The sequence below is a fragment of the Amphibalanus amphitrite genome, unplaced genomic scaffold (assembly GCF_019059575.1).
Source record: "Amphibalanus amphitrite isolate SeventyFive unplaced genomic scaffold, NRLGWU_Aamphi_draft 000004F_arrow, whole genome shotgun sequence".
NCBI lineage: Eukaryota > Metazoa > Arthropoda > Thecostraca > Balanomorpha > Balanidae > Amphibalanus > Amphibalanus amphitrite.
The window spans coordinates 495,742-523,173 of record NW_024881501.1 but is presented as its reverse complement, the minus strand read 5'-3'; the positions used below and the strand labels follow the sequence as shown (position 1 = coordinate 523,173).

General features: G+C 47.6%; 1 protein-coding gene across 3 annotated transcripts; it reads right to left on the bottom strand.

Annotated features, from left to right (window-relative positions):
* Positions 1 to 3,560: 3,560 nt before the first annotated feature.
* On the bottom strand, positions 3,561 to 23,929 carry LOC122374397 (bladder cancer-associated protein-like). Of its 3 annotated transcripts, none has more exons than XR_006255236.1 (2): positions 17,067 to 17,210; positions 3,561 to 4,559 (listed from the first exon to the last, which is right to left on the bottom strand). XR_006255236.1 is itself a non-coding variant. In XM_043353237.1 (2 exons), the coding sequence occupies exons 1-2, from the start codon at positions 23,863 to 23,865 to the stop codon at positions 4,308 to 4,310; spliced, it is 291 nt and encodes a 96-aa protein (XP_043209172.1). In that variant the 5' UTR covers positions 23,866 to 23,929; the 3' UTR covers positions 3,561 to 4,307. The 3 variants fall into 3 exon arrangements, 2 of the variants coding, with proteins under 2 accessions (XP_043209172.1, XP_043209096.1); XM_043353237.1 differs by lacking the exon at positions 17,067 to 17,210 and adding an exon at positions 23,827 to 23,929; XM_043353161.1 differs by lacking the exon at positions 17,067 to 17,210 and adding an exon at positions 16,784 to 16,946.
* Between the last annotated feature and the right edge of the window lie 3,503 nt (positions 23,930 to 27,432).

The window sequence follows — 27,432 nt, the reverse complement described above, 5'->3', positions numbered from 1 at the left end:
CGGAATCAGCGTGCTGAGAACTGAGAAGGATCTGTGAGCAAATTTTCAGTCAAATCGGGATGGCCCGGTCATGGCCTGGTAAGAAATTTAGAGGTTCTATCTCGAGAAAGGTAAAGATTCTCACCCTACAGACCATGATTTTCGGAATCAGCTTGCTGAGAAGGCTCTGTGAGCCAATTTTCAGTCACATCGGGATGTCCCGGTCTTTGGTGCCGAAAACTTTAGAGGGTTCTATCTCGAGAACGGTAAAGATTCCCACCTTGGAGACCATGATTTTTGGAATCAGCGTGCTGAGAAGGCTCTGTGAGCCAATTTTTAGCCAAATCGGGATGGCCCGGTCATGGGTGGTAAGAGCTTTAGAGGGTTCTATCTCGAAAACGGTAAAGATTCCTACCCTAGAGACCATGATTTTCGGAATCAGCGTGCTGAGAAAGCTCTGTGAGCAAATTTTCAGCCAAATCGGGATGGCCCGGTCATGGGTGGTAAGAACTATAGAGGGTTCTATCTCGAGAACGGTTAAGATTCCCACTCTAGAGACCATGATTTTCGGAGTCAGTGTGCTGAGAAGGCTCTGTGAGCCAATTCTCAGCCAAATCGGGATGGCCCGGTCATGGGTGTCGAAAACTTTAGAGGGTTCTATCTCGAGAACGGTAAAGATTCCCACCCTAGAGACCATGATTTTCGGAATCAGCGTGCTGAGAAGGCTCTGTGAGCAAATTTTCCGCTAAATCGGGATGGCCCGTTTCTCGCTGCTGGACTCGCTGCTCGCTGCTCGCTGCTAGTTTGACAGACGTCCTGCCCCGCGAGAATTTCTCTAGTTTCTGAAGAATTTTTCGGGACCCATGCTCTACTCATACTGGATTCGAATATACGCGTCCCGTAAAAGCAAACGACATCAACGACATGACCAAGGACATGACATATGCAGAGGGGTACGCTCCGGCTTTTTGGACAACACAACACTATTCGACCGCCACCCTTGCAGCCATTCTATAACTCAGGAACTACTGGACCGGTCGGAACGAACGAAACACCATTCGAATCAGGGGGTACGATTTTATCAGCCGTTTCGAAGCTCATGACCCCAGGTGACCTCGGTGACCTCAAGAGGTCAACTCGGCATTGACGCCAATTGCAGCCATTCTATAACTCAGGAACAAATGAACCGATCGCGACGAAAACACCACCAGTCGAATCAGCGTATGCGATTTCATCAGCCTCTTAGAACATGGTGACCTCAGGTGGCCTCGGTGACCTCAAAAGGTCAACTTTACGTTTTCCCCTATTGCAGCCATTCTATAACTCAGGAACTACTGGGCCGGTCGTGACGAAAACACCACCATTCGAATCAGCGTATGCGATTTCATCAGCCATCACTAATATGGTGACCTCAGGTGACCTCGGTGACCTCAAAAGGTCAACTTTACGTTTTCCCCTATTGCAGCCATTCTATAACTCAGGAACTACTGGGCCGATCGTGACTAAAACACCACCAGTCGATTCAGCGTATGCGATTTCATCAGCCGTTTCGAATATGGTTACCTCAGGTGACCTCGTGACCTCAAAAGGTCGACTTTACGTTTTCGCCTATTGCAGCCATTCTGTTACTCAGGAACTACTGGGCCGATCGTGACGAAAACACCACCAGTCGATTCAGCGTATGCGATTTCATCAGCCGTTTCGAATATGGTGACCTCAGGTGACCTCGGTGACCTTGGGAGGTCACATGACCGTTGTGGCCTATGGCAGCCATTCTATAACTCAGGAACTACTGGGCCGATCGCGACGAAAAAAAAATGATTGAGCTCATTGGTGTCTATAATTTCGCACAGCAATCGTCCAGAGACGTGGGAACTGGGGTTTTTGGATAGCGCGGCAGCCAACTTTAAACAAATCTTACTGTTCCTCTAATGTGTGGTCATAGCCACCAATAGCAAACTGTTCTAACTAGGAACAAATAATCCGCGCACCTGGGAGGGTTCGAACCGGGCTTCTCCAACCGGTCACCCTACGACGCTAGCGTGTATCCACTGAGCTGCCGAGACCAGTGACTGGTCGCTGCGGTCAAACGCGGTCAAATGTCACAAAACGTCACTGGCGGTCAGCGGGTGCATATCATTTTGTTTTGTGCAGATGAGGACCGTTCTCGGCAGCTCAGTGGATGGACGCTAGTGTCGTGAACTGACCGGTGGGGGAAGCCCGGTTCGAACCTTCCTAGGTGTCCGACCTTTTTGCTCCTATTTGGAACGGTTTGCTATTGGTGGCTGCGACCACATTTTAGAGCAACAATAATAATCGCTTTAAATTGGGGCGTTGGCTGCCGCACTACCCATAACCCCCAGTTCCCACGCCTCCGGACGATTGCCGTGCGAAACAAAAGACACCAATCTGCTCAATCAAGGCCTTAAAGGGACCCTCCCACCTTCAAAAATTTATATCGTAATCCGATAAGTTATGTGGGTTTATGTAAGTATGATGCAAACCCGGACGTCCAGCGAACTCGTCACCGACAGCGCTACTCTTTTCTTGTACCTACCCAAGTGTGGAATACAATTAAAGGAAATAGTTCACTTTTAACATGGGATTTTGAACTGGAATAGCAGTTTCGTAGCTTGAGCTGAGACTAGCACAAATCAGGAGCTTTTACGGCTCAACGATCACCCTAGACGAAGATATTCCATTTCTCGTTCCGAAAAGAGTGCCTTGCAGAGGAATGTGTGCCTTGCACAGGAATGCAGCCACGTCATCGTCAGCCAATCAGCATGCTGCTTACAGCTAAAGCAGCATGCGTAGGTTTGAACTACGCAATATGATTGGTCAACGCGTAATAAGCTTCCGCGTCAAACATTATTTTACATAGAATATAGTTCGTCCTATATTAAAATATAGAAAATAATTGTTTTTACAAAAAGGTTTTATTTTATTTTCTGATCATTTTGAGCATAAAAAATCGTAAATCCATAGCAAAATACTAATTTCAGGAAAGTGAACTGTTTCCTTTAACTTTTTTATTTCTTTGCCTTTCTGTTAAAGTGACCATCCCACCTTAACATTAGTTTTGAGTTGAGATAGCCAAATTGGTGGCCATGGCCTGCAAATACCGGTTTGGGCACTCACAACATCGAAAAATGCTTTAATTCGGAGATATGGAATTTCAAACTTGCAGTTTTCGGATTCTAAGGGGCTAATGCATTGAGATGCCCCCTTAGAATTTGTGACGTCAGCGGTGATCTAACGATTTTAAAACCTTATACTAACATCTTTGTAAAGCAGTGGTGGTATATGCTATTTGCGCGCAACATCTGCCGCGAACGCCGCACTTCCAAAATGAAGTCGCTAGGAACAGCGGAGATCCCAAAAAAGTAAACAAAAGTAAAAGTCTAATATCTTGAAAACCGGTGAATATTTTTCGGTGAAATTTGGTAGATATCCGTTTTTGCTCTTTCTGAATTGAGCGACATTACTTTCATGCCAATTCATTAACTTTTTTGAAGGTGGGAGGGTCCCTTTAATAAAAGCGATGGTCATCCGCGCACACAGTTTGCACTAATACTGACAGACGCAAGACGAATGATGTGTATTACGTCAGAGCAGTTTAAGTTGTCGCTCACACGTGAATGAAAAAGGATAAGTCCACTTCTAATGGCTCTCTCAAGACACTGAACCAGCACGCATCATCAGTCTAGCACGTAGGTACGAAAAGCAATGGGATTCGTCTCAGGTCAATGAGAGCCCAGAAATAACAGCCAGCTCTTATGGACCACGAGACACAACTCAGACACGCCAACATTTACATCTCAAAAGTATGACGCCTAGATATCGGGGATCAGAACATTTGTCTGGTGGGGGAGACGAAAGACGGTGCTGACTGGTTTGGCAGTGCCTGCAGGCTGGCCCCGCCCGGTCGGTTCAATGGCGGCCATCGGGCCGGATGGAGTCCATCCCAGCGCCACAATACTCGAGCCGCAACACTAGAGCACAGCCGTCCGAAGCAGGTACACCGACTCTCGCTTCACGTCGCCGCACTTCACAGATCAAGACTAGGCTCAGTTGGATATACATACACAGTCGCAAACAACCTTCCCACAAACATCTCAGCACAGGTCATACGGCGAGGCGGCCTGGCGACCAGCTGGACCGGTGGTCGCCAGGAGACCGGTGCCGCCACCAGCCGGGCACGTCGGCCCAGACCACATCGTGTATCACAAGTACCGGCGAGCGCCGCGCCCTGCCGCCCATCTCGGCACCCCACACTAGCCGTTGTACCGGCGAGCGCCGCGCCCTGCCGCCCATCTCGGCACCCCACACTAGCCGTTGTCACAGACAACCGAGTCGCAGTTGGTGCCCCAGAATAGGCAGTTACCGATGCCGGAATAGCAAATCAAGAGGACCGCTGCGAAAAACACCAGACTGCAGATGGTGCAGGGCTTCTTCTCCAAGAAAAAGCCAACCAGGTAGAGTATGACGAACATGATGTGGTTGTGAAGCATTGCCGGGTTCAGAGGCTTCGGTATGAGCAGCACCGGTATGAGCCACTGAAGGCAGTACATCGTGGCAAGCTGCAACAGGACGACGCCTGGTTCAGGAAGGCAATGCGCACATAACAGACATTTAGTACGGCTAGGAGCTAGAGATGCTACTTTTTAGCCGCATTCCTCTCGCTGAAGGTATAAAAAAACTCACAGTTTCTTATATGGGCAAAAGAAGCAAGTTTTGTCATGTGGCGGGTATTGTGACCTACAGGGTGTCCCAGAATTGACCGAACACTTATTTTCTGGCCAAAAGTACGATTGCGCTCGATTCTAATGAGATAGGAGCATCATACGTTTGTAAGACATCCCTTAGCTATCGAGCTTGAAGACTGTATGCTTTTGATGAACGGTCTCGACTCGAGTCAATTATTATCCAGAGTGAGCAAATAGTAGTCCATTTCCGTTTTTAGCCATAAGCCGCCAAAAGGCAGGCATGGTGAATCAAGTGAAGTTCTGAACTTTGTAAACGGACTTTCGGCGTGGTTGTTGCTGGAAAGCTCCGGCAGCTCATTTGCAAGCAGGAAAACATCAGTCTACTTTTCACCCCTATCGTCGACAAAATGTTGGAATTTGGGGCCTCTGAAATGGAAAATATGCCAAAACTAACGAAAGGGCAGCGCAAATCGCTGCAAATTAGCCAAAAAGCCTATTATTTTTAACAAAAAAGTGAGCTGAAACACATTTCGTGGCATTACGAATAGAATATCCTATTGGGGTACTGTGCCCTTTGCACCACCAAAAAAGTCGTGTGTGGACGACAGATGACCACAGCGCTACGACAGCGGAGACGGCCAGGCACCCATCGAAAATTAAAGCGTGAGACATTTTGAGCCACGGTGCACTCATTCAGTTTCATGTGATGCTCCAAACAGGACTGTTCACGGAGAGTATCACTGCGGTTATATTATAGCATTACAAAAACTGGTTGCCGTCAAACGATTGGCCATGAACGGGTTTGTTTTGGAAACCAAATCTGCGGGAAGCCAAAGGTCGCGCCATGTTCAGGCATGGAGGTTCTCCACTTCCGATGTCAAAAACAACGCAACAGTTTTGCAGGCAGGATTTTTTGTTTTGGGGGAGAATGCCTTATGACCTGGGAACAGTTTGGATATAAATTTAATAGAAATATATGTGGTATCCTCCTGCAAGAGGTCAATCAAAATCGGCCTACAACCAGTTTCGGGAGACCCGAAAACCAGCGAAAACCAGCATGGGCTTGCATTTATCCGAAATTGCCGGCTAATCTTGTAGATAACGTGTCCATTGCATGTCTAATTTCGTTGCTGGCCTAGTTGACAATATCATACGATAAAAAGGAAAAATGTGCAATTATTTTGTCCTCATGTTATACGCTGGTTAACAGTGTTCGGTCAATTCTGGGACACCCTGTATAGCATCGTAAGAGCAATGCTATGGTGAGAATGCATTAGGTCAGGCTAAAACAATGTTATATTATTCATGGAAGAAAAACTTCAAATGCAAATCACAGCCAATATGCAAATACAGCAATTGTTTGTGCAACGCCCTGCTGGGGGGGAGGGGGGAGGCGTTGGGTATTTGAGCACTGAGCAGCGTGTTTTGTTTTTGCAACCAAGGAGAGGCGCTATACCTGTAAATGCTTCTTTCCAAGCAAAGCAAAGCAAACCAAACCAAACCAAACCTGACCTAGCCTGCAACCCACCACCTACAAACCTAAAACGGGCCAAAAATTTCAACGGGCGGCCGGTTGCGAACCCGGGACCTTTCGATCACGAGACGGGTGATCTTAAGGTCTATAGGTTACAGGCTGTATGAAAACTCAGTCCGTTTGCAAACGGCCTGGTCCGATTCCGGCCGTTTGCAAACGGCCTGGACAGCCTAGTCAGAACATGCAAACGGACTGAAAAGTCAAGCCGTTTGAATACGGGCTGAAATTCGAGACTGTATGCACTATGCAAACCGCCTGAAATTTCAGGCCGTTTGGAAACCGTCTACTATGCATTTCAGACCCCATGAGACCCTGTTTTTCGGCGATAATTTCTTTAATTTTTGTCCAATTAGCTTGAAATTTTGGCAGACGAAATTTCAGCTCAAGCGCCAATTTTTGTCAATATGGTCTCTTAACAAAATATCAAAATTTAGAGCACTTGTCGTTGGTTCGTAATGGTGATATGGTGTTGCCCCCATGCATTAGGGTGGGTGTCAAGGTCACCTGAAGGTCAGGTCAGGTCATTGACCTTTGATGACCTCGGTTCACTTTTTCGAGTTTTACATGTTTCTAGGCCAGTTTTTGGAGCTGAATTCGAATTTAGCAACCATATGAACATTTACGAAGTAGTTTTGGTGCCTTCGTAACATGTTACGAAGCTGTCAGAGGCGGTTGACACCTACTAGGAATACCCGGTAGGACCCCTACTGGTTGACCTGACCTGACCTGACCCGACCTGGACTAAATGCATGAAGGCATCATCTGTGATCAAAACTAACATGATATTCGTGACCAGCACCCCGAAAAACCCCATAGCAGTCACACTTTACGACGCTCTAACAGGTCCCGATTTTCCCGACTTTTGGGTCATTGACCTGACCTGCAAGGTCAACCAATGACCTAGGACCTTAAAATTGGATATCATCGGCTCCCTCTCGTCACGGGCAGCACGCTCGTTTTTTCCGCGAAGCTCTAGCTCCATCAGGGGCGAAACGGCAAGGGGGGTCCAACGGACCCCCCCCCCCCTTATACGTTCGCGGCTGGAAAAACACCAATACGGGCGAGGGTTAAGCTTATTTCCAAAATGCCTTGAAATATTTTTGAAGCTTACCACGCCCCTATTTGTGGTTCAGCCTACGAAACAAGGCTGGCCCCAAGACAAGTTAACGCAAGAGTATCTTTGCTGAAACGAGCGTGTGCGCCATTACGAGACGTAGCGATTGGTACCCGATTTCAAGGTCCCAAGACAACCGGTGACCTCTGAGGCAGGTCCAGTGCCCAGTGGCTTAAGGAGCGGGTTCGGTTTTTGGTAGGGGAGGATGGGGTAATTTGGCCGTTTTTTTAGGAAGCACTGTAGCTCGAAATTGTCGACATACTTCTGCACTTTCTCAATGCTGAGCTTTATTTATTTATACATACAACAACATCCACAAGCATCGTGGCTTTTCAGTTGAGGTGATAATGAGGTGATGAGTAAAATACTATGGCAAGGATACGGATAGGATACGGGACGTTGTGATAGGATTGTGCAGGACTGCGAGTGCAGCTGCTGCCCAGTTGGCGCTGCGCACATCTGCAGCCTGGCAAGAAGGAGGTTAGGTTAGGTTATTAGGTTAGGATAGCTGACAGGTGTAGCATTCATTTTACTTTCTTATATAGTAAGCAGAAAATGATAGAGCAACTACTTATGCCCGAATTTTGTCGTTTTACAAAGGTCTGCAAAGCGGCAAAGCCCCGCTAGCAGGGTTATTTGGCCGGTGGGGTGGGGCGATTTGGCCGGTGTTAATTTGAGGCCTGGATTTTATGTTACGGGCAAATCAGCTTCAGCGTCAGCAATGACATGTGTCCCTTACGCATTTTTAGGCTGACTCGATGTCGGATTTATATTCGAATGATTTTGACTCAGGTCTTATTTCAGCATTTTCCTGCACAACTCAAAATGGACTTCCTTAGCATACACTGCTACATCAAACATTTGCATTATATTTACTAGATGGCATGTTTTGCGCTATAACTGTGCGTTTTGATAGATGCGTTTGAGGGGGCATTAGTTTAGGTGTGGGAACTTATGATTTTTATTTGTCTTATTTTGTCGGTGTTGGATATTTGTTTGAACGGCATGGTATGCTGGTGCTGATTGCGGGTTGTTAGAGCCTTTCTCATGGTTTGCCTTTATTGAACTCAACCCTACCCCACCCTAACCTACCCATACCCTATCTTACTCATAACCTACACATAGTTACCCTTCTCATACTCGATTAAAGTAACGCACCAAATTTGAGCGCAATCGGCCCAGCCGTTCTTGAGATATAAAAGCGGCCCGCTGCACGTGCGCACGCGCTAACTGAGACTCTAGATGACTTGTGCCAGCCACCCTTCTAAATTGTTCCTAACGGTGTACAAAATTTGAGCGAAATCGGCCCAGCCGTTCTTGAGATGTATAAGTGGACCCCTCACGTGCGCACGTGCAATCGATCCACCCTACCTGTCACACATGACCATGCATCGCCAGATGAGTGCCCCCTCCACCCACAGTCCAAGTTTCAGCGCAATCGGCCCAGTAGTAGCTGAGTTATTCCTAGTACAAAAATGTGCTGTTTACTGGAAGGCGCTTATTTTCAGTGTTTGGAATTCCCCTTGGCGGGCGGTGTATTGCAGCCCATGCTTTGATAGCTATTGTCAAAAGTTGAATGACTTGCCGGCCATAAGCCATCGATCGGATTTTGTCGAAAAATACCGGTAACGTCAACAAAACACGGTCACATGCTTGAGTCATTTTCACGAAAGTTTATTGACTTTTCGATAATATTTTGGGTGGATATTGGTCAGAAAAGAATGCTCTTTCCGAATATGTAGGTTTCATAGCCATTGGTCAGCGTTTTCAATACGTTTTGATGTTGTAAAGGACATCGCGCTCCGCGAGAATCAAATTTTCCAATTAATGTTTCATTATTAAGGAAATGGTACGGATCATCACTTTTTATTTGTTTTGCTATCATTACACGTACATTTGTCTGCAAAATGGTACCACACCGATTTCATTCCGTCAAACCGTTTTCCAGCGGCATCCATTTTCCCGTCACAATGCACGAAATCGGTCATTTTTTCACAACCGGGGGTGCTGTCTTGCACGTGGCGCGTGCTATACTATGAAACCATTACAATACGGTAGTTCCATCTCTCCTCTATCCATTGGTGGCAACCCCGTGTCGCTGAGACCTCGTTTCGCCGAGTAATAAGCTCGGGAACGGAGCGCTGCAGGCCCAATTTTCGTCCGATCGGCATGTCAGCCAGCAACGTGTTATCGCTATGGGAGCGCCCTTTTGCACGTGCTGACGGCGCACCCCTGGGCCGATGACTCCCAAATTTTAATACAAAGGTCGCCTCAACCCACAGATTGTGCCCACAAAATTTCACGTCGCTACGCGGCGCCTTTCAGGCGCAATAAGACACATAAGACATGACACACGGACGTACAGACATGTTATAAATCATAATATAGATGTCTGTGTTATAATTCAACACAACCTCGGCTAGGTATTCAGGAATATGTGTGCAAACTGCAAAGTTTCGTTTCTCTATCTCTTCGCGTTGCGACGATATCGTCGGAGAAGTAAAGGGGGGGGGGCAACTATATGCCCTCCCCCCCCCCCAGCGGTTGGCGGGTGGCGCGGAGGCCCAGCGGCCGCCGGGTTAACGTTAGAAAGACGATGGTGGTAATGTCAATATCGGAAGTGTCTTTGCTTAAAAAAATTGCACGGAAAAGTTTGATAAATCGTCCATTTTTGTAGGTGTTTGCCCTCTAAGGCATCAATCAGTAGCGGCGGAACACCTTCAATTAAGGGGGGGGGGGGGGCAGTGCCGACTTTTGGTCTCATTCTTTCCATGCAACCCCCATAGGGCTAATGTTAAAATGCCAAATTGTAGCCCAATCGGGCTAACGAGAGGCGCGAAATTAGGCGGTACCTATTCGTCAAATAGCCTCAGGGCATAGGTACAGGGTGGGCCAAAAAGTGTGTCACTTTTGAGCAGTTATTTCTCGAAAGTGGTAAAAGATACGAAAAAGAAACTTTCACAACTTAAAGAAAATCGTTTGACAAATTGTATCATACCAATTTTATGGAAAAGTTTCAATCGAACTGACGTTGTCATCATCATTTCAAAAAACGGGATCTGTGCGTCTCTTCATTTGCGCATGTGCTCTAAGTGGCCACCGCTAAGCTGAAGGCCATCCGGAAACGCGCTCCAGAAGCTGACGCTCACCCTCTCCGCGGTGGCTGCTGTCACTTCACGCACGTATTGATCGACGCTGACACGCAGCTCCTTCAGGCTACCGGGCTTGTTGCGATAGACGCTGTCCTTGCAGGCTTACCAAAACCAGTAGTCCAGCGGGTTAAGGTCAGGACTGTGAGGACTGAGGAGCCCACTGCTTTTCGCTTCCCTTGGAGATCACGCGGCAACCGAAGAGCTCTGCAGAGCAGAGCAGCTGCAGTGTCTCTCGGGCCGTGTGCGGTGGCGCTACATCTTGCATGAACAAAGCTTGTAGCGAGATCACCAAGGGAAGCGAAAAGCAGTGGGCTCCTCACAGTCCTGACCTCAAGCCGCTTGACTACTGGTTTTGGGGAGCCTGCAAGGACAGCGACAGCGTCTACCACAACAAGCCCGGTAGCCTGGAGGAGCTGCGTCTCAGCGTCGAGCAGTGCGTGCGTGTTGTGCCAACAGCCAACAGGCACCGCGGAGAGGGTGGGCGCCAGTTTCCTGGAGCGTGTTCAGATGTACCTTGAGCGTCGAGGTGCCAACTTCGAGCACATGCGCAAACATAAAAGACGCACATATCCCATTTTTGAAATGGCGATGGCAACATCAGAAACCTTTTCATAAAATGGGTATCATAGAATTTGTCAAACGATTTTCTTTAAGTTGTGAAAGTTTCTTTTTGGTATCTCTTACCACTTTCGAGAAATAGCTGCTGAAAAGTGACACACTCTTTTTGGCCCACCCTGTATTTCGTATATCGCGTTTGGCTTGATTTGAGGATTTATTTCTTTACAAGCTAAAATTTTCCCAGAAATATTTTTTCCTTCCTTACTGTCAATACTATGATACATCTTCTGCTAATTTTTCGTCAACATCTGACGTACAGAACACGGTCAAATTTTAAAATACCCAGTTTGACCTAGTCAGGTCAAAGGTTATATTTGAAAGGTCATCGACATATACAAAATTGCTTACAAAACCTGGATCCATTGCCTCTCTAATGCCGCTTACCACAGCTTCCCCGCACTCTTAACCCGCGCCTCGTAGGGGGGGGGGCGAAACGCCCCCCCCCTGTTCTTTTCCGTCGATATCTCCTAAACGGCTAGAGATATCGCCACCAAACTTTCAGGATCTCTCCGGGCATCAATTTTACACAAGGTAACCAAAAATTTTTCTAGAGGCTATGATAGGTTGGCCACAACTGACGTCAGAATGACGTCATGTTCTGTCATTTTCGACCGAAAAAAGACCTTCGCAAGAAGACCTATCAGGCCTACAGCTTTGAAGATGCAGAAAAATGATCAAGACATAAAAGGTGTAGAATTGACAGGGCTACAAAACTACTATATCGGATTTTTGAAATTTTTGAGTTTGGACCCCAAAAATTCTAAAAGCTTTTTTTATATACTAGCCAAAAAATCAAAAAAGTTTTTTGAGTTTCGAAAAAACGGAATATATGTGATAGTACCTACGGTCTTCTATCTACATACCAAATTTCAGATCGATACCTCATTTTTTGGCTAAGTTATAGCGAAAAGACTGTTCAAAAATGATGACGTCAAATTTTCAAACTCAATTTTTGGCAATTCTAAACCTCGTAGAGCAAAACAAAGACCACCATTAGACTCGCCGTGACGATCTGCATCGAATCGATACCCATTTTATCCAAAAATATCAACTTTGAAATTTGACCTAATTTGACCTGACCTTGACCTGACCTTCACCAAAACGTGACCTATGCTGACCCCAAAGGCTGCCTAACCCACATAATCGCATTTGTCATGTAAAATGGACCATAAAACATGCATCACACGGCACTTTCATATTGTGACCCCCGGTGACCTGACCTCGCTGTGACCTGACCTGGTATCAGTGACCTCAGATAGCAAAGTATGTGTTTGACGAACAATGTACCATCGATGGTTTTCAATAAATTACCAATTTACTCGATTTCACAACACATTTCTTGAAATGCCTGGGAACGGTGAAAATCTGACCTTTGACCTGACCTGTGACGTCATCGGTTTGACCTAGGTCAATGAAATTTGGTCACAAGGTAGGTAGTTCCCGGATGGGGCTATCGAACGCCGTTTTAATTTTGAAAATCGGCCGGTAAATTTCCGAGATCTTAGGGGGGAGCCGAAACGGGTGGTAGGGTCCAGGGTATATTGGTAGGGTCCGCCGGTAGCCCTACGGGGCGCGGGTTAATTACAGAGCAATGGGCATTTAAAGGTAGTGTGCCACCTTTGAAAGATTTCCCATTTTATTTTTCCTAGGATAAGAAGCTTCTGTTTTTACCTAATATCGCAAAAAAAAAATCAAAAATGGGCCTGGAATAGTGCCTTTTTCGCCTAAAAGTTTATCGGTTTTTCGATATGTATAACAACTGTAGTGGGCTGAGCTGCAAACAGGCGTCGGCAACAATCGCGAATGCGGCGCACATGTGACAATAAGCAAAGGTCATTATAGTGACAATAAGCAAAGGTCATTATAGAGTTACGACGTACGGGAATGAGTTATCAGCTGTCTAATCGTAGACAACACAATGTCGAGCCTTAAACTGTAAGCCTGTATTGGTATTGTTTCTTTAATTGGCTGTCGAACATTATTTATGGTTTGAAATATGATTTTATGTAAAATAATTGATATGAAAAAGCCGTATCTTAAGTTATGACCCCATTTCACCACACGCAAGTGGCAGAAATGACAATGATCAGCTGACGCATTTTTCTTGGCCGAAGTCAGAGCGCGCGGCCCGACGCACCACCACCGCACCACAAAGTATGAGCAGAAGCCGCGCCCAAAGCCAGGGCCCCGGTAACGTGAGGTAGCCGAGTCGGGGCAGCGTGCGCTGACCCAAGCCGGGGCCGCAGCTTTGGGCGCGGTCTACCGCATCCCCGCGGGCAGCCCCGGGCTATCACATGACACCGGGAGGACGCGCGGCCCCGGCTTGGGTCAGCGCACGCTGCCCCGACTCGGCTACCTCACGTTACCGGGGCCCTGGCTTTGGGCGCGGTCTACCGCAACCACCTAACAGGCGTGTTCGAAACCGCAGGAGATGATGATGAACGGGTTTATCGAAACTTGATTGGATGAGCATATCGGTAATAGCGATTTCAGTGTGTGCATTTATTGTTCATAGTGGTGTGAAATGTGGTTGGGGTACGACCGACAACCCGTCGGGGCGAATTTCGCACTGGGGTACTCAAAATTTGAAGAATTTAAGACGTTTCCATGAGTTTTGAAGGTATCGATAAGTTCTAAAAATCCGGTTCTCCTTATCTGGGCCATTAACTCCATACGGTCCAGGAAAGCTGGCACACTACCTTTAAATCCCGCAATGTCGGCAAAAACCGTTGACCTTTCATGACCCATAACTTTGACCTCAGAGGTCACCCAGGACTAAAACCTGCTGAATAGATTACCTTCCATCGGCACTTCGAACCTAGCAAATTTCATCGAAATTGAAAGGGGTGGGGGTCAAAAGTACCAAATTCTGATCAATTTGACGTGGAATGACCCATATAGGTACAACAACTTAGTTTCAAAATGTTACTGTCATTGACTTCATGATCCATGAGTCCTTGATGATCATCCTGGCCCTGTTCGGTGGCTGTTTTTATATCAGCGTGCTGTCGGTTTTTCCCATATAAGGAAGTTATTGCTGGCGCTTCTTGGCCTCTCATTGGTCTAACGAATACCTAGACCACTTGAATTCGACCAATGAGGAGCCAAGAAGTAGCAGCATGCTCGCAGCCTGCTGATAAATAAACGGGGGGCGAACAGCCCAGCCAACATGCCCATATGGGCCCCACATGGGCAGTTGATGGGCATGGTGGGCTAGGTGGGCAATGGGCTAGAGATGGACAGATATGTGGGCTGCATGTGGGCCCCAGCCCCCACATGGGCTGCCCATGTATTTTTTGACATGCATAGTGCAGTGCTTGGAAATGAGATTGTCTGCACCATATACGAGGGCATACCCAGGAATTTTGGTGAACATATATTTTTGCAAGCATTCACGCGGTGTTCCTGTATGGTGGGGTAAGGGCACTGCGTGGGCAGCCCATGTAGTGGGGTTTAGGTGGGCTGGATGTGGGCAGCCATATGGGGCCCACGTGGGCCCCATATGGTCATGGGTGGAGAACCTGCCCCGGCGGCCGTGGCTGGGATAACTTTCAGTCTACCCCGGCGCGGCCGGGGTAACTTTTCCACTCTTGCATATGGTACCCACCTTGAGCCCATGTGGGCCAGCCCAGGTGGGTCCCACCATTTTCCCAGGGACAAATTTATGTGGGCCCCACCAAGTGGCCCACCTTGGGCCCATGTGGGGCTAAGGTAATAATGCTGGCTGGGAGAGCTCCTGTCATTTTGAAAGTTTAGAGAAGTATATTATGATAGTCTTAGCATAGGTATAGTAGTGCAATTCTATAACCTAGGTACCAAAATGAGGTGTCCTACAAAAAGGAAAAGATTGAATATAAAGAGGACATATAAGTCTTTGCCAAAACAATTTTTGCCAGAGGGATTGCATTGTACAAACCCATTAGCTGTAAGAAGCATGCTGATTGGTTGACGTGGCTGCATTCCTCAGCAAGGCACTGTTTTCAGGACGAGAAATGGAATATCTTCGTCTAGGGCAGGGTTCGGCAAATGGTGGGGTATGCCCCCTTTGGGGATAGTGGAGCCCTTCGATGGGGGAGGGGTAATGAGGGCCTCTAAGAAGGTATGGAATTATGGAATTATAGAACAGGATTCGGGAAGGAATGGAATTTAGGTAATGACTTTTTGGCGAGGAGCTCAATGACGACAACTCGAGGGCACGGCTGGAAGCTGGCGAAACCTCAAGCAGCGTCTCGTGCGCGGAGGAACGCACTCTGCGTACGGGCCATCAATGACTGGAACGCCCTTCCTCGTCATGTGGTCCTCGCCGAGACCCTAAAGGCCACCCCACACTGGAGTCTGGACCTCGCATGCGGGTTGCGAGTTTTTGGGTTTTCTGAGCTCTGTTCGCACCCCGTTTATTTATCAGCAGGCTGCGACCATGCTGCTACTTCTTGGCTCCTCATTGGTCGAATTCAAGTGGTCTATTCGCTAGACCAATGAGAGGCCAAGCCGCGCCAGCAATATCTTCCTTATATGAGGAAAACCGACAGCACGCTGATATAAAAACAGCGAGCGAACAGAGCTGAGGTTTCTTAAAAATCAAATCATACAATCTAAGCTGAATGGCCCACACTACCATCTAACAAGCGAGTCTGCATGTTTTTAGCTTGCGAGCGACCTTGCATCGCATTTCAAAAGTTGATTTTGAGTCAACTTTCAATTTTCCTCACTGCGAGGTCTGCGAGTTCTGCGAGGTTTGCGGGTTTTTCATTGGAGTCGAATTTTGGTTTGTTGCACTGGCATTGCGACTATATAAGTTTCTGAAGGTGTACCGGCTTCACTGCATTCATGAAATTACAAGTGAGCGGTCTAATCATCTATGAATTAGTAGTATGCCCGCAAACTCAAAACCCGCCAACTCGCAACCCGCATGCGAGTTCCAGTGGGGCAGCCTTAACCCAGTTCAAATCCCGACTCGACCAGCACTGGCAGACCATCCATTACTCAGAGCCAACCCAAGATTTAACCTAGTTTATCCAGGGCCCTGTTTCACCGGTGATAGCAGCACGCCGCTATCACACGTGTCAAATTGGGTTTAAACCATGGCGTCGTCAAACTGTGTGATGTCATCAAATATTGCTGCTAACATCTTCACGGGCGTGCGAATGTATCAAACGCATTCAACGAGACAGCAACTCTGTTCCAAACATAGCTATGAAAAAGCTCACGGATTACACGAAACGTCATTAGTGTGAGGTCATCACATTACGTCAGCTTGCGCAATTTGATAGTAGCGTGCTGCTATCACCAGTGAAACAGGGCCCAGAACCTACTCTACGAGATCGGGACCTTCAGGCATAGTGCCTTTCTAAATCCCGATAAATGTAGGTGAGGTAAGGTAAGGTAAGGTAAACTTCGGTGTCAGCAATGGGGTCTGGTAGGTGGGGGTAATGACCCTGCCTTACGCGAAAAAGGGGGCATGACCCCGAAGGACCTGCCGGCCACTGGTCTAGTAGGGTGATCGTTGAGCCGCAGAAGCTTCTGATTTGTGCTAGTCTCACCTCAAGCTACAAAACTGTTATTGCAGTTCAAAACCCCATGTTAACAGTGAACTATTTCCTTTTAAGGGAGAGGCAAAAAACTGTAAAATCCATTTCAAATAGCCCCACTTTACGGTACATATTCTGTCATTTCTTCTTACCTCTTCATCCAACGTAACATGTACCCAGATGGCAAGGCCAAAGCCGTAAACACTAGCGGCGTTTACATCACATAGGGGCCATAGGGGCAGGGTATATTGAGTGAATTGAGCCATAGGGGTTGCGGGCAAGTTGCGGGGTTGCCAATCCGCCATATCGACAAATCCTGCGCAGCAAATACAAAATACAGCAAATGTAGCATAGAGTGGTGGCCACCAAATAGAAAAAGTTTGCTAAGTTTATATACACTTCATGTTAGATATTATAGGAATAAATTGGACTTACTCCACAAGAGAATCGTTTTCGGTCGGAGCTTTCGACATGTATTACATGTCCTCTTCAGCGAAGGTCGGTAATCGGGGCGAAAATAAAACGTTCGGGTCGAATCGAATCGCACAAGATGTCGGTGAGCTGCGGCTGCGCAGAGTTATTTAGGCCGCTTGAATTATAAAGTAAGCAAGACTGAAACACGTGACGACAATAAGAGTACACTCAATGAGAAGGTCTACCAAAAAACAAGAACGCATACCACACTAATAAAATCCTAAAAAATATAGAAATCAATACATACTATCTCGGTACAGAAATATAAAACGTTATACATACCTATAAATACCACAAAAGTTAAAAACTACAAAGATGCTAAAGCAGGTGGGGTACAAAAGTGTAAAGAGATCAATATAAAAAACACTATCACACGATATAAATGTTTAAAAACACTATAAAACTACTGGCAAACACGACGAATTATTGGCAGCCAGCGGTCTTGCAGCAGCGCACCTGAGTTTCTGTTCACATTCGCATCATTAGGCGACACCAAGACGGCCTCCCGCCGTTCCACAGTCCGGATGTACGCCGACTCGAGCAGCAGTCGCATCTGGTAGTGGTTGGCTCGATTTAGTACCTTGACCTCATCGAAGGCAGGTGAACAATCCCTGTGAGCACTGAAGGCCGATGCGTTGGCTCTCGAGCGAACAGCTCCAGTCCAGCTCTCCCGGTGTTCTCTGACTCTGGTTCCTAGCTCACGGTCTGTCTCGCCGATGTAGACCACAGGATCACCGTCAACTTGGCAGGAGCACTCGATCTTGTAGACCACGTTGCTCCTGCAGCGTCGGCAAGTGGTGCTTGGCTTTACTGCAGAGCAATGATCCGATGGTCAGCGACGGCTTGGAGACCAGCTGGATGCCGATCTTGCTGGCTTCCCGCTTGAGCTGGTAAAAACAGGAGCCAGCGAACGGGACTGACACTCTGACAGGCGCAGCTGGTGAGGTCGAGCTTGGTGGTGACGGTAGAGCCCTGGCCTTCAGTCTGAGATCCGCTTGCGTTTTCTGGATGGTGGACTCGATGAATGGGAGCGGGTAGCCATGCTGACGGAACTTGCGGCGTATGAAGTCGAACTCCTGCTGGCGGGTTTTGATGGTCGTGCAGTAGCGGATGGCTCGAATGCAGTCCGATCTGATGGCCGACCTGAGGTAGCGGGTCTCGGTGTATGATGAGAATGCCGGTACTTGATCAGTGCTGCATGCTTTCCGGTAGACCTTAGTGCTGAATCGGTCTTCCTTTCTTGTTATGAGGATGTCGAGGTAGGGCAGCTGTCGGTCAACTTCAATGTCAGTGGTGACCTTGATGTTAGGGTTCTTGCCGTTGAGCAGGTTCACCCACGCACTGAGAGTGTCATCGCTGCCCTCGAACAACACTAAGTAGTCGTCCGCATACCTGCAGAATGACTGGACTCTGCCTCCGCAGCTGGCTGCCAAGAGCTCCAGATCGAGTTCCCAGTGACCCATATATAGGTCAGCGACAACTGGAGAATAACTCTTGCCCATGGCTAGGCCTGCTGTCTGCCTGAACCATCTCTCCTTGTCACCATCTTGGACCACAGCATGACAGTTCTGGATGGATAGGCTCAGAAGGTCAGCGACTGCGTCCGGTTTTAGACAGGTGACATCCGAGAGGGCATCTCGGTTGTCTTGCAGCAGAGTCCGAATGAGTGCGATGGCCTCCTGAGTCGGTATGGATGGAAACATCGCCTCCACATCCAGAGAGATGAGCCGGCAGCTGTTGGTGGAATGGTCCATGTTCTGCAGCATGTCCAAGACTTGCAGCGGAGAGCTGATGGAGTGCGGCGGCCGCGGGAGAACCTTCAAGCATGCAGTGAGATGTTTGGTGAGCTCATAGTCTGCACCGCGGTGGGCTGGGCAGATGGGCCGGAGCTTCAGGTTGGCGATCCAGTGGAGTCTTTCCTCTTCGGTGGTGGGCGGAGCCGTGTATTTATGTGTTTTGACGAGGCCATAAAACGGACCGCAGCGACCATGCGTTTTGGAGAGGCGTCGGTAGAGCTGGTACCCCTCTGCGTCGTTCTCCTTCAGCATTTTGTCGCGACGTCTTCCACGCACCGCAGGACCAGCCAGTGCAGTGAGCAGGTGCTCATTAAACCGGCCGGAAAAGACTTCCGCTGGATCGCTGGTCACTTCCTCATACACAGGTGACTGCAGTGAACGGAGCAGCGCAGCTGTATAGTCGGTCTTGTTGATCACAACCAGAGCCTTGGCCTTGTCAGCTGGCACGATCACCCTGGTGTTGTCTCTGGTCAGTGACTTCAATGAGTCAGTGAGGTCCTTTGGAGGCTTCGGCTGTGGTCGGTTGTTGGTACGCGTCAGAATTGTCTCGGCTTTGTTGAGAAAGGTTGTGATGTCATCACCGGTGATGCCTCGCTGGTCAGCTTGTTTGATGGCGATGTCAGAGGCCATCTGGCTCTTCACGGCTAGCTCCAAGACAGGTGGTTTTTGAGGAGCTATCGAGTACTTCGCTCCAAGCTGTAGTGCGAGTGTATCTTCTCTGGAGAGTCGCTGGCTTGTGAGGTTGATCACTGTCACCCTTGTTGTACTGGGGCGTGTTGGATTCCTGTTGGTGAAGGTCAATCCACCATTCTCGCTTAGCAGGTCGTGGAATTTCTTAGCCTTGGTTGTCTCAGCCTTTCTCAATTCATGCTGGTAAATTCTCTGAGCCTTGCGTTCGAGGACATTCATCTCAGTTTCAGAGACACCGCGCCGTTGCAGGCTGGTTTTGATGCCTTGGAGACGGGCTTTAGTTCGGTGCGTTTCTGACCTCGCTTCATTGAATGCCAGGCGAAGTCGACTTTCCTCTGATTTCCTCTTCCATCTGGTTTCCCGTTCACTGGAGGGCTTGATGTTTAGCCTCAATCCGCGAGGGATAAGTCCTTGATCTCTGCAGTTGCGTAGAAATCCCGAATGCCGAATCCCGAACACGCCCCAGTACAACAAGGGTGACAGTGATCAACCTCACAAGCCAGCGACTCTCCAGAGAAGATACACTCGCACTACAGCTTGGAGCGAAGTACTCGATAGCTCCTCAAAAACCACCTGTCTTGGAGCTAGCCGTGAAGAGCCAGATGGCCTCTGACATCGCCATCAAACAAGCTGACCAGCGAGGCATCACCGGTGATGACATCACAACCTTTCTCAACAAAGCCGAGACAATTCTGACGCGTACCAACAACCGACCACAGCCGAAGCCTCCAAAGGACCTCACTGACTCATTGAAGTCACTGACCAGAGACAACACCAGGGTGATCGTGCCAGCTGACAAGGCCAAGGCTCTGGTTGTGATCAACAAGACCGACTATACAGCTGCGCTGCTCCGTTCACTGCAGTCACCTGTGTATGAGGAAGTGACCAGCGATCCAGCGGAAGTCTTTTCCGGCCGGTTTAATGAGCACCTGCTCACTGCACTGGCTGGTCCTGCGGTGCGTGGAAGACGTCGCGACAAAATGCTGAAGGAGAACGACGCAGAGGGGTACCAGCTCTACCGACGCCTCTCCAAAACGCATGGTCGCTGCGGTCCGTTTTATGGCCTCGTCAAAACACATAAATACACGGCTCCGCCCACCACCGAAGAGGAAAGACTCCACTGGATCGCCAACCTGAAGCTCCGGCCCATCTGCCCAGCCCACAGCGGTGCAGACTATGAGCTCACCAAACATCTCACTGCATGCTTGAAGGTTCTCCCGCGGCCGCCGCACTCCATCAGCTCTCCGCTGCAAGTCTTGGACATGCTGCAGAACATGGACCATTCCACCAACAGCTGCCGGCTCATCTCTCTGGATGTGGAGGCGATGTTTCCATCCATACCGACTCAGGAGGCCATCGCACTCATTCGGACTCTGCTGCAAGACAACCGAGATGCCCTCTCGGATGTCACCTGTCTAAAACCGGACGCAGTCGCTGACCTTCTGAGCCTATCCATCCAGAACTGTCATGCTGTGGTCCAAGATGGTGACAAGGAGAGATGGTTCAGGCAGACAGCAGGCCTAGCCATGGGCAAGAGTTATTCTCCAGTTGTCGCTGACCTATATATGGGTCACTGGGAACTCGATCTGGAGCTCTTGGCAGCCAGCTGCGGAGGCAGAGTCCAGTCATTCTGCAGGTATGCGGACGACTACTTAGTGTTGTTCGAGGGCAGCGATGACACTCTCAGTGCGTGGGTGAACCTGCTCAACGGCAAGAACCCTAACATCAAGGTCACCACTGACATTGAAGTTGACCGACAGCTGCCCTACCTCGACATCCTCATAACAAGAAAGGAAGACCGATTCAGCACTAAGGTCTACCGGAAAGCATGCAGCACTGATCAAGTACCGGCATTCTCATCATACACCGAGACCCGCTACCTCAGGTCGGCCATCAGATCGGACTGCATTCGAGCCATCCGCTACTGCACGACCATCAAAACCCGCCAGCAGGAGTTCGACTTCATACGCCGCAAGTTCCGTCAGCATGGCTACCCGCTCCCATTCATCGAGTCCACCATCCAGAAAACGCAAGCGGATCTCAGACTGAAGGCCAGGGCTCTACCGTCACCACCAAGCTCGACCTCACCAGCTGCGCCTGTCAGAGTGTCAGTCCCGTTCGCTGGCTCCTGTTTTTACCAGCTCAAGCGGGAAGCCAGCAAGATCGGCATCCAGCTGGTCTCCAAGCCGTCGCTGACCATCGGATCATTGCTCTGCAGTAAAGCCAAGCACCACTTGCCGAAGCTGCAGGAGAGCAACGTGGTCTACAAGATCGAGTGCTCCTGCCAAGTTGACGGTGATCCTGTGGTCTACATCGGCGAGACAGACCGTGAGCTAGGAACCAGAGTCAGAGAACACCGGGAGAGCTGGACTGGAGCTGAGGCCTCTTGCACCAAAATACCTAGCTAGGTAGAATCGGCAAAATACCTACCTAGTAAAACTACCTACGGCGGTAGCTTCTCTTGCACCATCCTACCTACCTACCTAGGTAAATTTGACAGCTCGCGTTTTTAGGATTTGTTTTGATTGGCTGTTTGGCGACGAATTATTTGTGGGCGCAAACAAATAGTAACTAAAGAAAACAATTAAATGGATATTGTTTTTATTAATATACATTTTGGTATTATGAAATCACTTTTCATTTACGTAAATACCGATAGAAGTTATTTTGATATTAAATTACTTGAACAAATAAGCTTCGTTTCCATGGCAACGAGTGAGTCTTCAACCTGGCTGTTCTGCTACGGAGGTTTATCGCCTTGTTACGGAGAAGCACCTCTGTGAACTCATGGAGCATTTGGTCAATTATATTATTATTCACTCATAAAACATTGATTTATCATTGTCTAAACATTTTGTAATGCCTAATTTACATAAAAGTACCCGTGGACTATCATGCATTGTGCCTATTGTTACTAATTGAATAATTTTACCCAAGGTTTTGCTAGTTATTTTGGAAGCCCGAGTGTACCGTCAAATCGTCAAATATTCCTCCGCGAGTACTTCTTTCCGGCTTTCGGTGCAAGAGGAGAACAGCCGGTCGGACTTTAACAACTGGTAAGTTCCGATGCCGCTCGGTAGAATTTCTAGGTAAATTTTCACGGTAGCGTTTTTTGGTAGGTAGTTTGGTGCAAGAGAATTTAGGTAAAATCGGAATTTACCTAGGTAGGTAGTTTGGTGCAAGAGGCCTCTGTTCGCTCGAGAGCCAACGCATCGGCCTTCAGTGCTCACAGGGATTGTTCACCTGCCTTCGATGAGGTCAAGGTACTAAATCGAGCCAACCACTACCAGATGCGACTGCTGCTCGAGTCGGCGTACATCCGGACTGTGGGACGGCGGGAGGCCGTCTTGGTGTCGCCTAATGATGCGAATGTGAACAGAAACTCAGGTGCGCTGCTGCAAGACCGCTGGCTGCCAATAATTCGTCGTGTTTGCCAGTAGTTTTATAGTGTTTTTGAACATTTATATCGTGTGATAGTGTTTTTTATATTGATCTCTTTACACTTTTGTACCCCACCTGCTTTAGCATCTTTGTAGTTTTTAACTTTTGTGGTATTTATAGGTATGTATAACGTTTTATATTTCTGTACCGAGATAGTATGTATTGATTTCTATATTTTTTAGGATTTTATTAGTGTGGTATGCGTTCTTGTTTTTTGGTAGACCTTTTCATTGAGTGTACTCTTATTGTCGTCACGTGTTTCAGTCTTGCTTACTTTATAATTCAAGCGGCCTAAATAACTCTGCGCAGCTCACCGACATCTTGTGCGATTCGATTCGACCCGAACGTTTTATTTTCGCCCCGATTACCGACCTTCGCTGAAGAGGACATGTAATACATGTCGAAAGCTCCGACCGAAAACGATTCTCTTGTGGAGTAAGTCCAATTTATTCCTATAATATCTATTTGCTCTCCACACTAACATGTCTCTAAGTCACTTCATGTTATGTAGTTTTGATAGGCAACAACGCATGGTTTTCAATCTACAAATCTAATGAATTGTATGTCGTACATTTGGGCATCATATGAGCTGAATATTATACTTTTGTTGCTAAGTTTTTACCCAATATTTTAGCATAAGACGAAATCGTTTCCATGAAAGCGGTGAAAATAACTGCTGATTATTGAGTTTGATACACTCCTTGTAGCTTATATTTAGCTGATTGCATGTATTCATATTCTGCATTCATTTCTATAAAGATCAGATATGTATGTGACACCCTTTTCCCTCTTACCTTCAAGTTCAACATCCGAGCAGTCAGGGGCGTCGCCATGGGTTTTTGAGTGGGGGGGACGAAGCTCGACGGATCCTGCAGGATTTTTTTCTATGCTAGAACCCTGCAACCCCGTTTTCAGCTTTTTCTCTGGATTTCATGCACTTTATTTTCGATGTAGCTGGTTTTTATTATTTTTATTGCGCACTTCTTTTCATTGTGTTCATTCAGGCATAATTTCTAAGCCCAGCCCAGCTAACAGGAAACGTTAACGTTATCACAACGTCGTGTTTCGGTAAGTTGCGAAATTACGTTTTAATTACGTTGTAGCAACGTTCTGAACGTTGTGAAGCCATGGTTTGGTCCGAAAGTTGTGGTAAAACGTTGTGACAACGTTTTATTGGTACGTTGCAGCAACCGCGCACTTGCTTCATTATATTTTGATAATGCATGGTGACATATAAGGCCATATAATGCATTTCCTTTGACTTCCAATGCGCATTTTCAGTTTTCATCGATAAATTTCACATGTTTTAACACTAGGACTGTTCACGTTGTCAGCTGGTGGTCGCCAACACGTTGTTAAAACGGTTTTTCACAACCTTGACATTATAGGCACTGAATAATTAACGGTGTTTTTACAAGTAAATCCTGATACCGCTCTCTCTCTTTCTATCTCTCTCTAATATATATATATGTTACAGGCAAAGTGAAAACTCGGGCATTTTGCAAAATGCCTAGGCAATTTGCAAAATGCCTAGGCAATTTGCAAACTGCCTGACCCACCAGGCATTTTGCAAACTGTCTAGGCAGTTTACAAAATGCCTGGCGGGTCAGGCATTTTGCAAAATGCCTGAGTTATGATTGATTTATTTTACCGTTTTTGTTTACCACAGGCGTTGACCACGTCGTTCCCATGTGCCTGAGCCCCAAGCACATTCAATATTTACGAATATACCCACGTCTTCCGCCACTTCCGTCGAGATGGAGCCACTACTGAATGGACTGTGTAGATTGAGCCAACGTCTCCCTATACTTTTCGTATACGGAGTTGTAGCCGTGCGTGTGTACGAATGCTGTGATGGGGCGCGGAGCAGGGCACAGAAAAAAAACATGGGCGCGGAAAAACGCGGCGACCGGCCGAATATTGACCCGACATTCTTCGCTTCCCGTGCTTACTTACATACATCACGGCAACAGAGGGCCGCAGTGACACGGGGTTGCCAGCTCGATCGATAGAACAGAGACATCGTATCCAATAAGCATTTTTGTTAATCACGTGTCACGTGGAAAGAAATAGTCTATATCTTGAGAAATCAGCCATTTTTGGTACATTTCAGGAAAAACAGCATTTATAAACAATGCATTGGAATGCGATGAGATACATTCCATGGACTAAAAGAACATGTGGCTTTTCCAGAAAAGCAAGTTTTTGGTCATCCACGACCCACGTGCACACCTTTATAATAAAAAGACGCTTAGAAATAACAAGTTTTACATTCAACGGACATGTTCATCTTTACACAGTCACAATGCATTGATAATGTAGGCGTGTGGCCCGCCAATCAAACTACCATACATCGAAAGAACATTCTTTTCTGATCAGATCTACCCAAAGTATTTCCAGAGTCATCAAGGCTCTTAGAAACATTACCATGTTTAACGCGTGTTTACTGATAAAACCGCGCCGGGCGCCCGGCAGCCGGCGCGGCGGTCGGGTCGCTGCCTGGGGCTCAGTGACCCTGAACTCGGCAGCGCTACCCGGAGAATAACCCGGTTTACATAGGGTTTGTTGCAAGCTTATATCTCCGTCCGTGATGTTGCAAAAGATGCCAATGGTGCTTCACAATTTACAAAATGATCCCCTCTAAATATTTGAAGACCACTGCATCGAAATTATCGCCAAATTAACAAGCTAGAGCCTCGTCAAATATGCTATGTAAACCGGGTTAATGTCTCACTGTGTGTCCTCCCACTTGGTGCGTATCGCTGGTGATTAACCCCTGTAAGCGGCACTTACAATAATGCTTACGCATCGTCGCTGGTGTGAGTTCGATGTCGGGCATTTTGCAAACTGCCTGAGAAAATAATTTCAGGCAGTTTGCAAAATGCCTGGTGGGCCAGGCAGTTTGCAAACTGCCTAGGCATTTTGCAAAATGCCTGGCCGGTCAGGCATTTTGCAAATTGCCTGGGCATTTTGCAAAATGCCCAGCCGGTCAGGCATTTTGCAAATTGCCTAGGCATTTTGCAAAATGCCCGAGTTTTCACTTTGCCTGTAACATATATATATATATATATATATATATATATATATATATATATATATGTTACAGGGAGTTTGAGAAATCCGTGAGTTTGCAAATTCACTAGGGAGTTTGCAAACTCACTGACCGGTCAGGGAGTTTGAGAAATTCCAGAGCGATTGGGCCAAATAAAATCAGGTGTGTAAAGGCCGTGTTACACTGCCGAATTTTGGCCACGACCCTGTCGCCGAATCACGTCGTGTAGGAACTCGGCGTACAGTTTACCGACAGAGGCGAACAGTTCGCCGACAGAGCCTGATTTGCAGAAAACGGGTGGGGCCCCCCTAATCGTGCGCGGGTCGAAGCTGATCCATGATTCGGCGAACATCGCGAATGAATGGCGAATCTGTTGCGAATAGTCGGCGATACCTTGGCAACAAGTCGGCACACGCAGCGACATGTCGGCGGCGACTCGGCGACTGTTTGGCGATCATGTTCGTTTATTATAAGTTCGGCGAACGGCCACGAAATTTTCATTTTTCATGAAATATTCGTGGCGGTCGTGACGAACCGTAAAAGTCGCGCGGTGGACACCGACTGGTCTGCGAAATGCCAAGACCGTGGAAGAAAGATGCCGAATCGTTCCGCGACATAGGATGACTTGCATAATGCATATTCGTGCATATTCGTGTACTAAAATTCGGCAGTGTAACAAGGGCTTAAAAGTCGCGCGGTAGACACCGACTGGTCTGCGAAATGCCAAGACCGTGGAAGAAAGATCCCGAATTGGTCCGACCCATAGGATGACTTGCATATTCGTGCACATTCGTGTACCAAAATTCGGCAGCGTAACAAGGGCTTAAGATGAGGGTGGCATATGTGCCGCCCGTGATGTTAACACGCGCACCGACGGGGGGGGGGGCGGATATCGCCCCCCCGTGAGGTTTTTCGCAAATAGCGGGAAATACGCGCCGCGAAATTTGGTACGACTATTCTCTCATTAATTTTACACATGGTGTGCAAGTTTGAACCTCCTAACTTTTAAGGTCAGGTCACTAGGTCACTTTGAATGACCCAGCCTCCAGTCACTTTTTTGCAACTTTGTCACCGTGCCAGAGCTACAGTAGATGTCGGAGGCCTTTGAAAGTCGCAGGATGTTATTAGGTCATTAGTAGCTACAATTTTCATATCTCGGAATTTTGATATCGGTGACCTAAGGTCAGGTCAATTTCTCGACCTCCCCATTATAAGTCAATGGGGAAAAATCAACTCCTTGTTTTACCACTAAAACGGGTCGGAATGGCCCCATATACCATACATGACTTCATATACGATCAACCTTCACTACCATGAGGTCTGTTTTGCTGTTGGGCAGCTGTAAGGT